General features: G+C 41.4%; 1 protein-coding gene across 3 annotated transcripts in view; it reads right to left on the bottom strand.

The window, feature by feature from the left end:
* Positions 1-15,880, bottom strand: part of KCNIP1 (Kv channel interacting protein 1) — a 58,767-nt gene that overhangs the window by 16,131 nt on the left and 26,756 nt on the right. Inside the window, exons 2-3 of one of the 3 annotated variants that reach the window (XM_010178564.1) lie at positions 9,618-9,628; positions 409-533 (exon numbers count right to left, since the gene is read on the bottom strand). In XM_010178564.1, coding sequence (XP_010176866.1) covers positions 409-510 — 102 coding nt within the window. In that variant the 5' untranslated portion in view covers positions 511-533; positions 9,618-9,628. Of the gene's footprint in view, positions 1-408; positions 534-8,911; positions 8,928-9,617; positions 9,629-15,880 lie in introns of those variants that run through there. The other 2 variants (XM_010178566.1, XM_010178565.1) reach the window with 2 other exon arrangements.

Raw genomic sequence — 15,880 nt, 5'->3', positions numbered from 1 at the left:
CAGGTTTCTCTCAACACTGCCTGTATTTAAGGTAGCTCAGCTTGCTTTCGGCAAGTTTTTACCCAATAGATTTGACTTTCTCTTTCCAAGAAATTTCAGCATTTCACTGTGACAGCAGCTGAAATGCTGGAGCCATCCTGCAAGACAACTTGAAAACCGCTCTGTGTTTATTGAGCTCGCCCAATACTGACCTATTAACCACCACAAAAAGATCATCCAAACACAATTTCAGGCAGATTACAGTGTCATAAATATTAGATGGAGAGGCAGATTGTGCTCATTTTGCTGTGGGAGGGAAGATCTAGCACTAAACTACCAATGTTTAGCAGGGGAATGATACGAAATGCAGCTGAGTAGTTGAGGCTGGTGGGGGAATACAGACTAGACTGCTCACTGCAGTATTCTTACATTTTTAAATCCTCTGTAAAGCACTTGAAGTTCTCTTTTAGTGAAATTGGTTTGTGCTTCAAGCTGTTCCAGTCCTTCGGGTCTATGACACACTGTAGTCATTTCTAATTCATCTTCAATTTTATCTGAAAGAGAAGATGGGAAAATATTTATTTTGATTGTTACCTTTGCTCTATTAACATGATGGATAGGACAGACGGAATTTCAAAAGCACCAGAGAAAAAAGAAACCATCAACAGAACTGATCTGTACAACTGTTTCCAACCTCTTGAAAGCAAAATAAAAGCCATTTATGAGTAAAGCAATAACTCACATTTCTTACTGGGCTGCCAATTAGCTGCCCATTCTGGCATGCCAAAACTGATGGTGAGAACAGAAGGGCAGGCAGCAGATAAGTTTCTCTGAAGGCAACACCAGATATTTCTTATCTAAATATTGAAACAGCATGGAGAAATAGGCCTTTCAAAGTACTAGCTTTAAAGAAAGCTGTGCAAATATAAGTGAGAGAGCAGACATGCTTAAGCATATTAGACAATGGCATTATACTGAGGGTAAACAGCGAGGGAAACTCTTCTGTGTGCTAACCGAAAAACTTGCTACAGAGACATTAAAGGTCACTCTAATCCCAGGAGAAATCCAAATGACATCTACAGTTGCAGAATCTGGAATGAATCCAGTCTGCATTTGCATGGACTTTTTGGGGAAACAGATAAGCAATGAAAAATACTAATGTGCATTTTATTCAAGAGAACGCTCTCCCATAAGGAAGAAAAACACTCTACTCGTATCACATCCTGTATTACCGCAATCTGACCTTCTTTCTGACACACGATTTAACTTGTCAAGCCCAATTCCCCAGCACTGTAGGTAATACTCAAATATACACAGATGCATGGCGTAAGTCAGTTCAAGGTTGTCTAAACTCCAAGGACCTGATGCAGGTTTCAGCTGACATGAAAATCCCGTCTACATTCATAAGTTGCTTGGTATAAAAGCTAATATTCCTCTTAATATCAAAACCGCACAATTTATGCCCTGCAAAAATGTTTTAGGTTATTTGGCTCAACTGTAATACAGTAATTCCTGCTGAAAGACAAGGATCTCAAGAGAAATGTGCAAGGAAATGAAGTCACTCTGAACGGAGGAAAGGCATGAATTCAGAGCAGACTGGCTCAGTGAAAGAACCAACCAGACTAATTTATCATAAGTTAATTCTGTGTATATATATATACAAATGTTATTAAGGGAGGACGCGTATCACTGGGTGATAATGGTTAATTAACATTGTTAGGTTTTGTTTCAGTATTAAGAAACCAGCTTGAAATATTGGTGAATTCAGCCATTATCCTGATCTACTGTGTCTGGAGCTTCACAGTCAGCATTTTTAGGGCTTGAGCAGTAAAAACACATGCCTAAATAGCGTTCTGAAGGTCTCTGGCACAGCAAGGGAATGAAGGCAAGAGATTGTAATAGCACGGGACATAAGGAGAGTATCACAACTCATGTTGCAGAAAAACTGACTGTACAGAGCAAGTCGCTGGTAGAGGCCTAAAGGAGACACCTCCACACAACAGGAAAACAAAGAGCCTGGAAATTATAGCTCCTGTTATAAGGAAGACAATGGAAAAGGGTATCTGCCACAGGAAAAAGAACAGGTAATATGAAATAAGGGGGAAATGCTGTTTTCTTTGAAAATACCACAAAGTGAAGGAATGCAGAAGAAGCAGTAGAGAAAGAGCGGGGAAGAAATTTCTTAAAATGAGGGAAAGGGAAGGAGTGGTTGAAAAAAAGGAGAGGAATTAACATTTAGAGGGGAGCCAGGTTAGAGAGACTCATCACTAGTCCATACACTGTATAGGAAATACCTTTTTCGGTTACCTTTGGTTATCCGTAAGCTACCTAAAACTCTTTACACAATGCACGTAACCGCAGAGGCCTCTCCTGCATTTCCCTGCTGTCCCTCAATGTAATAAGCATTTTACACATGACCTTGACAGTAATTTTGGCAGAAGCCATGCATTCTGTGCTGTGCAATATGTAAGTTAGGCTCTGAGCCTTTCCCTGCTCTGTAACCAGTTAAACATGCCCAGCTTTTCACTGCCATTTCCTATTGATTGAGTCATTCTAAAGTCCTTTACAACTTCAGTCAATGTAAAATAGTGTAAAATATGAAATATTGGCCATCTAGTCTTTATATCCTATAATATAATTCAACAGAGAGGAAAAAAAAATCAATCTAAGCAACCTCATGTAAATGGCAAGGCTAATGAGGGAAGCCAGCCTGTTGGATTACTCTCATACTTGGTTTTATTTATGCTCCTATGATGTGGAGGCTCACACTGTTTCTACAGAGATAGGAAAGATCCTGCTGAGAAAAGTCACAATCTTTGCAAAAGCATTTTGGTATGACTGATTTTTTGTGGGTATTGTATTTGCCATGTATTTTCCCCACCTCCTTCTCAAGCAACCAGTTTCCCAAATCACTTACTGGAATTTGTGTTAGTATTCTAAACTTGCTCTATAGCTCCACGACAGCTAAATCTGCAGCTCAAAATTCATAGTTCTTTCATTTATCCAGATGTCCTTTATATGAGCAGACCCAAAATTAGGGTCTTGGAATTGTTTTTTGAAAATATACTTGAATAAAATATTACTTGGTGAATATAGTAACTTAGTAATGATTTATTGTCTTTGGACAATACTGGCTTCAGTCAGTGAATCATTTTTTCAAAAGAGCGCAATTCATCTTCAGCTTGTCCTGCAAGAATAGGTTTTTCCAACAACCAGTTCATGAGCTCTGGTCCCATGGGGCAGATACTTCTATATTAAAAATAAGCCAGATTACTGTTGTAGATTTGATTCTTTTTCCCCTGCTGAGAAATGCGGCTCTGTTCTCTGTAACAAATTGCAGAAAGGAAATTATGAAAAATTCATCCCTTTCAGAGGGACACTTTATTTTCTCCTTCCATTCTCTATTCCAGAACCAGCATTAATCTCTGTCTCTGAAAAGGATCTGATGGCTCCCTGCTGGTTAATCCTTTCATCTGCTTCCTCTTCCCTTCCCAAGGGAGATACTTTGAAACCTAGCCAAAAAACTTGTGAAGCTTTAGATCTGGCCAAGGGGGCACTTAAAATGACACCAGACCAACAATTTTCCAGTAAACACGCTCTAAAAATGGTAGAAATTGTTCCTTCAGTGGAATGTGCCCTGATGCAACAGAGCAGTCCTGGGCCTCACTGCACAAAATAAATACAAAAATAAATAAAAACAAAATAAATACAAAAATAAATTTTGTCTGTCGCTTGCCAACAAAGAGTCAGTTTCTGTGGTGTTTCATTACAGTATCTGTTTGAAAGACAAAACTTATTTTAGGAGTAATTACTCCACATTAATAGGCCTCACAGATCAAACACTCCCTCCCTTGCGTTTATCAGATACTTACATTTAAACTTTTCTCAGTTGCCATCCCATATTCAAAGACTTCCCGTCGGCAGCATCCCCGTTCATCCATTCCCCCTCCCTCCCTGGCGAAAGCCCGAGTGGCCGCAGCACAGACCGTAGAGTGAGGGGGACCTGCAGCCTAAGGGGACAAACTGCTCTTCTCTGCAAATCAGCTCTTTCCAACTCAATAGTCCGCAGCACCCCACAAAGATTTTCTTTGTAATTATTATTTCTTTCAGTGTTTTCTCTCAAGTCAGCTCTTCTAAACCCTTTCTTTTCCTGTTCTCTGACACCCTATAAATTAACCACAGTAACCTAAGTGGTGAAGAAGATTGTCACCTCCTCATCTGCCTTCACCCTTTGTCATGTCTATTGGTATTTCTTCTTACTTACATTTTCATTATCACACTGACTCAGTCCCTCCCAGCTCTTCAGGGATGGCGCTGAATGAAAGAGCCCTTACATTTATAAACACTGCAATTCTTTTAAACTGATGCTCACTTTATGGTGGTGACTTCAACCAAGAGTGCAAATGCAGAGATACACACATGGAAACGCAGTTTTATTAGGATTGCTTGATGTTAAAAAGTTCTGTTTAATGTCATGTTCTTCCTCAGATTTGCCTTGTTTACAGCTTGCTGAACACCCTGAGAGATCCGAGTGTGGGAAACAGGCATGCCATTGGTTTAAAGTTAATTTTCTTCTCCTTCAATCTGCAAGAGCATTAACAGACCTAGGGACTGATTGCAGCCATTGCAAGCGACCGCATGGTCACCTCCCCAGCCCAGGTGACACCCGTGACAGCCACAGCAGAGATGAGACAGCCGTGGCTCACAGCATCCCTTCTAAAACTAAACCCTGCCTTGTCCAGTGCGGGTGCTCATCTCAGGGTCTCGGTACCATACAGCTCTTTAGTGAGAACTAAACCTTAGCAAACAGCTCCAAATTTATCATTACAGATTTTTTTTCCCTTGGGTGATCTGTGCTTACCAGTTAGGTGGACTCAGTAACTACAACAGGAGATTTCTTCCACTTGCAGGTAGTGATAAATGAGAATTTTTTATTATTATTATTTTTTTAGCTCCAGCACTTGTTGAAATCATCCCTGGATTAATCCTTTCCATGCCAGAAGGCTGCAGCGAGCTGGTGTCCTAGGCTTAAGATTGTCTGCACTGTTTAGCCGGTGCAGAATACACTTGTGCATTTGCTTAACTGTTTTTCTTGCAATGTGTTTAAAACCGGAGGTAGCACTTCGATGTAGAGTTCATCTCTGGCCATATTTCTATGGCTGTTTTAAGAGCAGGGCATGAAGTCTGGGTCTGGTAGAAGCACCTGTGGTAATCTTACTCCAAAGGAGGTCCAGGTTATAATAATTACCTAATTTGCATTTTTGTGCAAAAATATAATCTGTATTTGCTTAGCCCATAGGATAGGCACATTTTGTATGTATTAGACAAATAAAAAGTGGTTTCACTTTACAAAGAAAAATAATCCTGACACACTTGCATGCACATGCATATTTTATGGTTGCTGCTAATGGAAGATACTGTATTTAATTCCTCTGCTGCTTGCTCAGGAGCAGAGAATGAATTTTCATTAAAGTAGTTAAATATTTTATCTGAATACACTTTGGAAATTACTTAATGAGGCTTGGTTTATACATACTTGCATATTTGTTCTAATTTTACCTTTTGTTATCTTTACAATTTGAAGATTTCCATACTTAAGACTGCCTGCAAGTGGCCCTGTGTTTCACTGCTGTAAACTTTGCTGAACAGAATTTGCGTTTCTCCAAGTGATGAACTACCGTAATTTAAGCCTGTTCATGTAGAAGTTGTTTTGGACATCTACACATCTATGGACAAAACTGTTTCATCACTGAGGAAAAGAGATTTTCAGCCACAGACGACTGCTGCTCTCCATCACAGAACCAGGCAGAGAGACTCAGTCCTTCCATTACCCATTGTAAAGACAAGAAATCTACTGATTTGGAAGGACAATTAGCTGCTTCAATATTTCACTTTTTCAGATATTTCTGTTTCACTAGACGCAGGCACATTTATCTGCAATCTTATGGAAAACACTGTTTCACTGTCAATTTATCTTAAAAATACATAGGTAATGTAATGTACCTCTAGTATACACCAACTGAGGCAGTGCCCTAAACCAGTTCCTATATGTGCAACACCCACTAGAGATCCAGTCTGCAACTTGCCAGCAGTAGCTGCAGAGGGCAGATGATGGGCCGCTGCCAGCACAGGCGTCGAGTCCTAAAATCCTCTGGTGACAGCACGTCTTCTAGTAGTCACTTTAGTAACCTATTTCCATACAAAAATGCCTAATCAATATTCTTTAGATCCAACAATCCTTTCCTCATAAGTGGAATGGATTAAATCGGTCACAAACAATGCCAAAGTAGTATTTATGTACCATAAAATAGGAAACAATAGTGTTTTACTTAACAGCTGCTTTCTCAGCTCTGGTTTCCAACAGCCATTGGGCCCAGATTTACTAACCTGTCCATCCTGCCTCTTGCCTGCCACAGCCTCCACACAAGTGACTTCTTGCACAAAAGCCCAGGGTTGATTTCGCTGGGCCAAGCTCCCCCACGAAACACAAGAAACATCAACCACCTTTCCCACAGCAGCCACATCTAAAACACCGCAGCATTTCCAGCCCAGCAAACAGGCACCAGCAATGTCTCATTGCTCTGTCAGGCTTGGCCCATGACAACCCAAGGCCTAAAACACCATTTAAAGGGAGGGTCTAAACGATGATTTCATAAAAATACAAATGACCCTGTCCCCTGCTTCCAAAGACTGAAAGGTGAAACCATGTAACATCAGGCGTAATGGCTAAGGGAGGATTTTGAGAACGTGTTGCTTACAATAAATTCGCTTTTTGTTAAAGAAAAAAAATCAAGATGTAAAATACAGCTAATGTGCTCAGTGCTAATTGTAAAACTGACAAGTATTAGATGGAATGGGTAATTTACAAATACAGCAGAAGGGGATTAAATTATGTGCAAGAATTATGAGGCTGCATCTTATTTTTATTAAAAAAACATTAGCTACATTTTAGGAGCAAGGACCTGAAAAAAAAGATAACTCTAGTTTACCCACGCCACCTTTGAAATTAATCTCCAGACAGAATACTTGCTTGGCCAGATCTCACAGGAAATAGATACTGCCTGTGGGAAACCAATTGCAAATATCTGAAAATTTCATGAAAAGAAATAACTAAAGGCCTGAGTCCGTAAACGCTCATTACAGCAGAAAGTTCTGGGAATGGGAGTCAGGCAAGAGCTGTGTTACTGATGCAGAACCCGCACATTGGCTTCAGCGTTCCCTGCACTGATGTAAGTGGGAGCTGTAGGAAACGCTACTTTTGTGACGTCCTTTGAGGTCTGTGGTTCCAGGTTCCTGGGGCAAAGGCAGCTCCACTATCTGGAATAGCCAAAATATTTCTGTGCAGTTCCATGTGTTTCCACCAAGACAAAAAACCCAAGTGTTAGCCCTTAAGTGACCCCATCTGGCAAATACTTACAAACCAACAAGGCGAGCATGGCAGACAACAGAAACAGTGAGGGCTTGCTCCTGCTGACATTCCCAGAATGACAGCTCTACTAGAGCTTAAAAGCATGTATCTGCACATCTATGAATCCTAAAAAAGGGTTAAGTGAAATCTGCTCATGGCAAACATCAATTAAAAAATGGTACTAAGATACCTACTGATGGATCAAAAATTAAACATATTTAATTAAAACTGACCAATCCTTTATCAATAATTTATTATTGTTATTGTTATTATTGTTATTATTATTATTGCCTGGCTGGAGAGATCAATTTCCAAACCAAAGGGACTCTCCAGCAAGTTAAAAAAAAAAGGAAGCAATGCCTCCTTACCCACTCCCTGTTCCTGAAAGGATTTTTTGATTCCTTCAGGTCCATTGTCACCACTAAATCAGCAACATCAAGTTCATTACACAAACAGCCAAGCTTCGTGAGGCTGTTCTGGCTGTGAGAACCTACACCACCACCAGTCGCAGAGAAAAGAAAATGCAACAGTGTATAAAATTCTGAGATTAGTGAAAAAAGCCAGAATTTTAAGATTTCTTGGGTAATTCTTGCAATGATCTATGCAAAACATCACATAAAAATACCTTCCTCTGCCTCTATACTCTTAATTAAATTCACAGTTGTACATATTGAAGTCAGAACAAGACTATGCTCTGAAAAAGGAGGTGCGGGAATAGTCAGAGGCCATCGGTACCCTCAAAATGTCTTTCTGGCACACAACTAAGACCAGGTACTGTAACTGGAACATGAACTACACACTGCCAAATTTGACTGGAAATGTTTCTGCAGACACTGCATTAACTCTACTCGTCATTTGAAACAGCTTTGCTGTGGCCGTTCCCAGGGCAGGAGACAGCAGGGTGTCCTTCCAGTGCACTGGACCTCACCTGGGACAGCACTATCTTTTTTATTTTCCTTGCACATCCCCACTTATCTGTGGCAACATTTATAAGGAAAGCAACTTGTCAAAACAGGTGAAAAGCCACGGAAAGCATGCTGGGTGCTTCGCTGCTTTTCCACGGAGGTGCTGCAGAAAATGTGCTTTTGGGACAAGTGCTTTCCTCCAAGCAACTCTTCCAAGGTGAATTTGAAAAAATACATCACTAGAAAGGTTAGAAAGTCACTTTCCTCTGAGGTTTTTTTTTGAAAATTCTCACTAATTCCCACTAGTCTCAAAACTTTACGTGGAGAGTACTTGAACTGCTAAGTACTTGACTTAGCACATCATGCGATAAAGCCCCACACACAGAAGGACTTTGAGGTTCAGTGAAAGCTGGGACTGTCTTCATCAGAAGGGACTTGGCTGCTCCCTGAGCTGCAGCCTTATCCAGGAACTGGGCAACTTTCAAACACCTTTCATTTTGTTTGCTGCCTGTGTGGAAAGCGAGAATAAACTCGGCTGGGGGAACCTGTCTCCCAGCTTAAGAAAACTTTTGCTACAAAAATTATATGACCAATAGAGTCAAACTGGTTTAAATTTTACCTCTCTGATACACGTAAAACCATCGGGCAGGGTCTAGGAAAAAGTAAGAAAAAAATTTAAAAGAAAGTGACAACCATACACAGCTTTGTCTTTTTTTAATTTTAAGGTGACATTGGATGTGTTCTGCAAGTGCCATAGGGTCCCCTTTCCCACTGACTGTGGGATTGTTTCCAAGGAAATTGTACTTTTTTTTTTTCGTTCCCCTCTGCATTGCCTCTTTGCCTTACCCCAAAGGGCAGGAAAGGCAGGCAAGGAAGTCAGAGCTTGCTGTCCCCTGCATGACCATGAAGCTCGGGGCAGCACGTGAAGGGAAGCATGCACACAGTCATGCACCCATGCAAGCGTCCATGCATACAGCAAGGCAGCGATGCAGCAGTCATCCCAGCAACTCTGATAAGGAGGACTTTGCATGCAGTTTTTGAAGTTTGCCGAGGGGCAACAAGAGAGGCCCACAGCCTTCTGCTTCCTCTCCACAGCTGAGGCCTTTGACAGCTGCTGAAATTAAAAAAGTGATTAGTAAAAGTGAAGAAGTCTCAGGTGGTCGAGAAGATTAACTGGTGCTCTTTGCAGTCACTTCTCTTGCGACATGGTCATTTCGTACTATCTTCACATCTCCTGGGAGAAAATGTCATTAGCAAATAAGGTGAAAAGTAAAAAAGGAACTAAATAACCCCCCCCAAGTTATGTATATGGCTTCTCATGGCACCATTTTCTGTACTGTGTACCCACAGTACAATCTGCAGCAACCTGCAGAAGGCACAAGAGTTTTGGTCAGAATATTACCACCTGCGGCTCCCTGGCCCTACCTCCAGCCTGGGCATGGCTTACAAGCGAAGCTGGTCTCAAGAGCAAAGAGCCTACAACCAACCAGGGATTTAAATTATATACATAGACCACAACACTTACCAGAGAGAGAGCACACTGGAGATTTACTGAAAGTATATAAAAACAATTAGTAAAATGTAATAAATTCCCCTGTACCACAGGCAGTATAATCACATAGCTTTTTAACCTTCGTAATCTACCAAGGTACGTTTGCAATAAATGAGCAGGCTGCTTAAAAAGGCCCTGAATCTCTGCTGAAGCAAAAGATGTTGAACCATTAGCCATGAAATCTCCCACTGCCATGGAACCCCCACTTTGCTGGGTAACCTGAGGACAGGAGAAAAACCCTTCCCACTTCAAGTCTAATTATGGTGGTTCTGAATTTGCATGTTAACACTAGCTGCAAACTGATTTCTGTTGATGAGAACAAAGAAATGCAAACTAGAGAGAGCATGAAAATAGTGTCCTGATTTAGTAAGGGTGAAATCAATGATTAAAAAGAGCTAGAGTACATGAAGAGGTCCCACTGTAAACATCGGGCTTGAAAAGATGAAGACTAACAGATAGCAGGAAGACAACCGATGTGCTGCAAGAAAAGAGAAAGATTATCTGTTTTTCTGCATTGGGTAACCTTGTGGGTTATCAAAACTTTAGACCTTCTGGATATAAACAATGTTTTCTTTTTCTCTCTACAGAGATAGGGGAAAAAGCCCTTAAAAAGGAGAAATAGAAAAATGCTTCTAGTAATAACATGGTTTTCTTTGTTGTGTGAAAAACTTCACAGACTCAGCTTTCAATGGTTCAGCTGAAAATTAATTCTCTTCCAGATTATTAAAATGATAACTAAGAGGTTTTGGTTCAGTCTATATTTTTTATTTAACACTGAATTGCTCTTTCTTGAAAAATGGCACTTTTCAATAAGCTCAACAGAAAACTTCTTAATCATCATCTCAAATACATATTCATATCTACTTAGCATATTGAATAGCACAACAAACAGAAGAAACTACAATGTTGCTACTACCACTTATCAAACCTCTTCCTAAAACATGCAGACGCAGTTACTGCAGACTTGGTTATCTGTCATCTCTTCCAAGAGGAGTCTTATGATGGCTGTTTTCTGGCTTTCTCTAAACTCCCCAGGCCACAGATTACTCTCTGGGCAGTGGAAATAGAGCAGTTTCTGAGCAACTACAGATCAATGAAAAGAAACTGGCAGAAGCCAGGTTCATAATTTCTGAGGATTATTTCTAACACACTAGTTGTTTGTTTGTGAAGGGCAGGTAAAATGCCATAACCAAACCATCAGGGCTATGCGGGTGGAATGGGACCATCCACCTCTACCTGACCAAGGGGAGCTGCAACAGAACTGTAGTGGCAAAACCGACATAAGACTCTACTTAAACCATACAAATTCAGGTGCATTTTAAACTGTAATTTGACTTAAAATATTTTCTTTCCTTCATAGCCTATGAAAGATGAAGGAAAACTAAACAAACCTTGCAGGCACCAAAATAAGATGCAGGAAGCAGTAACAGTAAAATGGAGAAAAGGAAGACTGAATTTGGAGCCACGGTAATCCTATTTCAACAGTGACATGCTAATAAGATGCTTACATTTTCCCCGTAACATCTGCATGGCAACATTCTTTATTTGTGCCCATGCCCAATCCTCTGAAAATTCAGCAGCTGTCTGAACAGCAGTGGATTTTATGTCGTTCCGATTGCACTGGCCGAGAAGCCATTACGTACCCCAACATTAATGTCTGACTTTGTTCCTGCTATGTGAGAAAATAAACATGGCAGATGATATTTATTTCAAGGCAAAACCAAATCCTGTTGTAAAGCAGAGTTCTGGTATGAGGTAAAAAAAAGCTATTTTCCTTTCTGTCTTACTTTTAGGAAACCAGAGTGCTAGAGTGCTGTAGGGTGTGATGGGACATTGAGGTGGCCATTGAGGTACACCTACCTGGGTCTCTTATTTATCTAGAGGGCTTTAAAAAATAGAAGACAGGTTTTTTAGACTTTAAACCAGACTGTTTGTTTAATAGAATGAATTTAAAGAAACTCAATAGAATAGATATAAAATGACTTTATGCATAAACCCCTCATTGCCAAACATACTGAGCAGAAGGCCTCTCAGCTCCAGGATTGTTTTCAGCCAGCACCATTGTTCTCTCAGTTACAGGAGCCCCACACAACCTCCCTGTCACCAGGGAGAAATAAATCTGTTTCATAAACTTAATAAAGCCAGTGGAAAAACTACTGTCCTGCAGTTGTGTCACATCTGTTCTGGAGGTGGCAAGTAAAAGCCTAGAGCAGGAACTCCTCAGCCCTTGGCAGGCTTAGTTAGGTCAGTTGAAAAACTTCCTCAAATTATGTGATTCTCTGAGTAACTGGTGGGAAAAAAATAAGAAATAAAGATCTCAACACCTGCCTGGTGGTGGCGGTGGTCAAGCTGCATGCTTGGTGCAGCACTGGAAGCAGTAAAGGCTCCTCTTGCTGCAAGCCCCCAGACAGAGCTGCTCCAGCTCCTACTCCTCACAGAGAGAAATAACTTCTCTCCCCCTAGCCCTGAGCAGCACCTCCCCATCTGCTGAAGGGACCTGAAGGGACCTCTGGCTGTACCGGTGAGCTGGACACGGCGCCCTGCTTCAACCAGACACCTCTGCCCCATCGCTCCTCCTGACTTGTACAGTCTCTTGGGGTGAACAGCCCTTTTTTTTCCCATACACTTCAACCTTAGGCACTTTTGAGTAGCACAGTGTGCGCATACTGCATTTCTCAGCATTACTCCTTACTGTTTAAAAAGTGACATTGCCTCACATAGTCACAACACAGTAATTTACAACACAAATAAAGCTTCACGTTTCACTACACACACTAGAAAGTGAGCAGCGTACTCTTAATTATCTTTGTGCTTTGTAAGAAACATAGTACATCACTTAGCATTGAAATAAGATAACACACCACTTCCCAACTGAAAAGAAATAAAAAATGACGAATATTTACATACATAATTTTTATACAGTTGAATAATTTTTCTGTGGTTTGTTAAACAAATGTATTTCCTGCAGCACATACATTTTACAGGCCACAGAACCTGGCAGCACTTTCCATTTTACTCAATATGACATTGTGAATGCATTCAGCATCACTTCTTCAACTTCAAAAATCCCTGCACAAAACACAGCTCAAGCTGACACACCATCATCTTCTGATAGTAATTCTATTCTGCATGTTTTGTTGGGGTATTATCTCCCCTAAGTATAAACAATCTAAGTCCCACAGATGGGTATATAGCTTGCAGTCTCTTAGGCCAGTGGTAGCTGGGACACCACTGAGTTCAGAAATGTGCTCATTCCCACAATGAAAACCCTGGAACATCTTGAACACCTTTTCCAGCAGGCGGCTGGAATCATCCACATCGTGCTCAGCCTCAAGGGCTCAGGTCTGGGCTGGAGCTGGGACAAAGGCACTGCCTAGAGCCGTGTCCAGACTCCCACTAGCACTGTTTTTGTATTTTGCAATGTTTTCTGCTGTTTTCAAGAAATTCTTTGGCTGCCCTGACACCTATCCAGGCTTCAGTTTGTACCATTTTTTCCCCAGCCATCAGTAATTAACTTAATGGAAGAGAATATCTCTGCTCTGTCTCAAACACCATTTCATAGCCACAGAGGCCCTTGAGAAAGCCTGTCCGAAGAGTTAACCCAAGGACAAGCACCCACAATCAATCCCTTCCAAACACTAAGCAGCACTTAAGTCATGGATACAACTAAACTGTAAGACTGCAAGAGGACAAATAATGAAGCCATTTCCCCACCCCACAAAAAAAACTCAACCTCAAACCCCTCTCTGCTCTCTGAGATGCCCTGCAGCACGAAACCTCAAGCTTGGCAAGAAAATCTTCCCAGCACATTAGCGGCCTCACAGCAGAATTCACGGTAAATAACTTCCCTGTAGGGGAATCAAATAAACAAACATTAGAATACACCATGCCCTTGAAAGCAGAGTTTTGCAGAACTTGCAGTATTTTGCTGCAAACACAAAATGATTCATTCAAATCAGTTCTTACATCTGTAGCAGGACTTGGACTGCAGAGCCCAGGCATTCAGAACGAGGAACAGCTAACATGACTTGCAACACAACCTAACAGCTATCTTGCTTGAGAGCACCGATAGTTTCTTTCAACCTCCCAGCCACGATCACCAATAGCACCAGCAGCATTATTTGCTCACAATAACGTATTACAACCAGGAGTGCCCTTTAACAGCATTCAACTGCTTATGACTCTGTTTCTTAAAGGTCTTTTCCAACCAAATGTTTCTATTATTTCCAGCCCTGCTATAGAAATGAATTACACCTCAGTAGCACTCGAGCAGAACAGGAAGGAGTAACGGTAATATGTAAAGCATCATTGGTAAAATGGGAATAACAACACACAACCAGACGAGCTTTCCCAGCACTCCACGCAAGTTCCACCAATTTCATTAGCACTCAGTTAATGCATCTCCCTGCTACAAACGGGTTTGATTTTGTACTTTGGTTCTGTGCTGTTGCATAAGACAGAACTCTGCTTCAGTTACAGCAAGGACTTGCTCAAGACTTGATTTTTCTTTTTAGGTTGATATTTAGGAAGTGCTAGAAGTACAGCATTTGCTTCTAAACCACTGTAAGTACTTCAAGGAGCAATGTAAGGAATGCAGCCAAGAGTAACAGATTAACAAGACTGAAAGATGACCACCAGGAAGAACCGATGGCAAGCGTGCATTTGATTAAATAAACATAAAAACCAGTGACTCATCTGAAGGAGGTGCACCAGATTCTTTCGTCATATTCCCAGAGCTATTGGCAGTACACGCTGTTGAGCTTCCTTTTTACTCTAGAACCAGTATAACAAATCAGGTTTGATATGGTTGGTGGTGTACGAACACATCTGTACATCCATTGCCTTACCCAGAAAAGCGGGTGCGTGGCTTCCCAAGCAGGGAAGCAGACACCTTTCACGCCGTGCCCCATCACAAGGCTTTATAACAAGAGCCATGAATCAGTCATGTGGAAAAGCGTAATCACAGAAAAGAGCCAGACTCAGGGAAAAACCCAGCTAGCAGAGAGTAGAAAGCATTTCCTCTACCTTACCAGCATCTGCGTGAGAAAAGCACTTCACCCCCAGGGAACAGCTATGAACCCACACAGCATGGTCACTAAGCTTTCCAAAGGCAACACCACCGATGTGTCCTGAGTTGTCTGTAGTACTGCACAGAGCAACCTGAGCAACCCAGATGATGACCAAAGAAAGAGATGAGCATACATGATAGAGGCAGATTAATTCTGTGCCTAGGCTTGCTCCTTTCAGGGACTTTAACCTGCTCGGGCTCTGTAAGAGAGTCCCCATTACAGAGTTGTTTCCATGCTGCAAAATCAAATGCTCTCTAAATCTGGCGCAGGTGCTGAACTCCAGCTAGCGAGAATCCTTTGCTGTGCAAACTAGCAGCAGAACTAAAGCCAAGCACTAACCTGCTTGCAGACCAAAACAAATCAGTATTCCAAAAAGCTGCAGTTCTTGGCACTTCACAGCCTAGAACATTGTGCCCCGGGAAGAGCCTTTCAGCACTATTCTCACCTAATCGGTGTTCGTAATTTCTATCAATCTATTCACACTCTGTAGGATTTTCTTCCTGAAAAAGGTGACACAGAAGGATTGCTGTCTGACGACCAAAAAATCCATCTAAACCAAGGAAGAGAATACGTACAGGATGAACATAGAGTGATACTCTCGAGAGCCCCATCCAGGTCTCCAGCAAACTGAGCTCAATTTCCCAATCCAGAGCTGATGTCTTTGTATCCAAGACACATACAGCTCTTTAGTAATTGTTGAGCCTATATACTTTCATAATATGCACAGATATAATAGAACAAGCTTACCCACTCTAATAAAATGTAACCTGAATAGCACTAAGCACCATCACGGGAAATAACAAAGTTCATGGCAGAGCCCTTGACACCACCCAGCTGGGCTCACGGAGGACAGTTCCCCTCTGGAGCCTGACTTGATCCTGGTCTCTGTCGGTTTTATCAGTGATCCTAAAGTCAGGACCCCACCATCGCACCAATACATAACAGGGACAGCTCCTACACCAAAGGC

The sequence above is a fragment of the Mesitornis unicolor genome, unplaced genomic scaffold (genome assembly GCF_000695765.1).
Source record: "Mesitornis unicolor isolate BGI_N332 unplaced genomic scaffold, ASM69576v1 scaffold2322, whole genome shotgun sequence".
NCBI classification, from domain to species: Eukaryota; Metazoa; Chordata; class Aves; order Mesitornithiformes; family Mesitornithidae; genus Mesitornis; species Mesitornis unicolor.
Note: the sequence above shows the minus strand (reverse complement) of the source record. Positions and strands in the feature narration are given on the sequence as shown.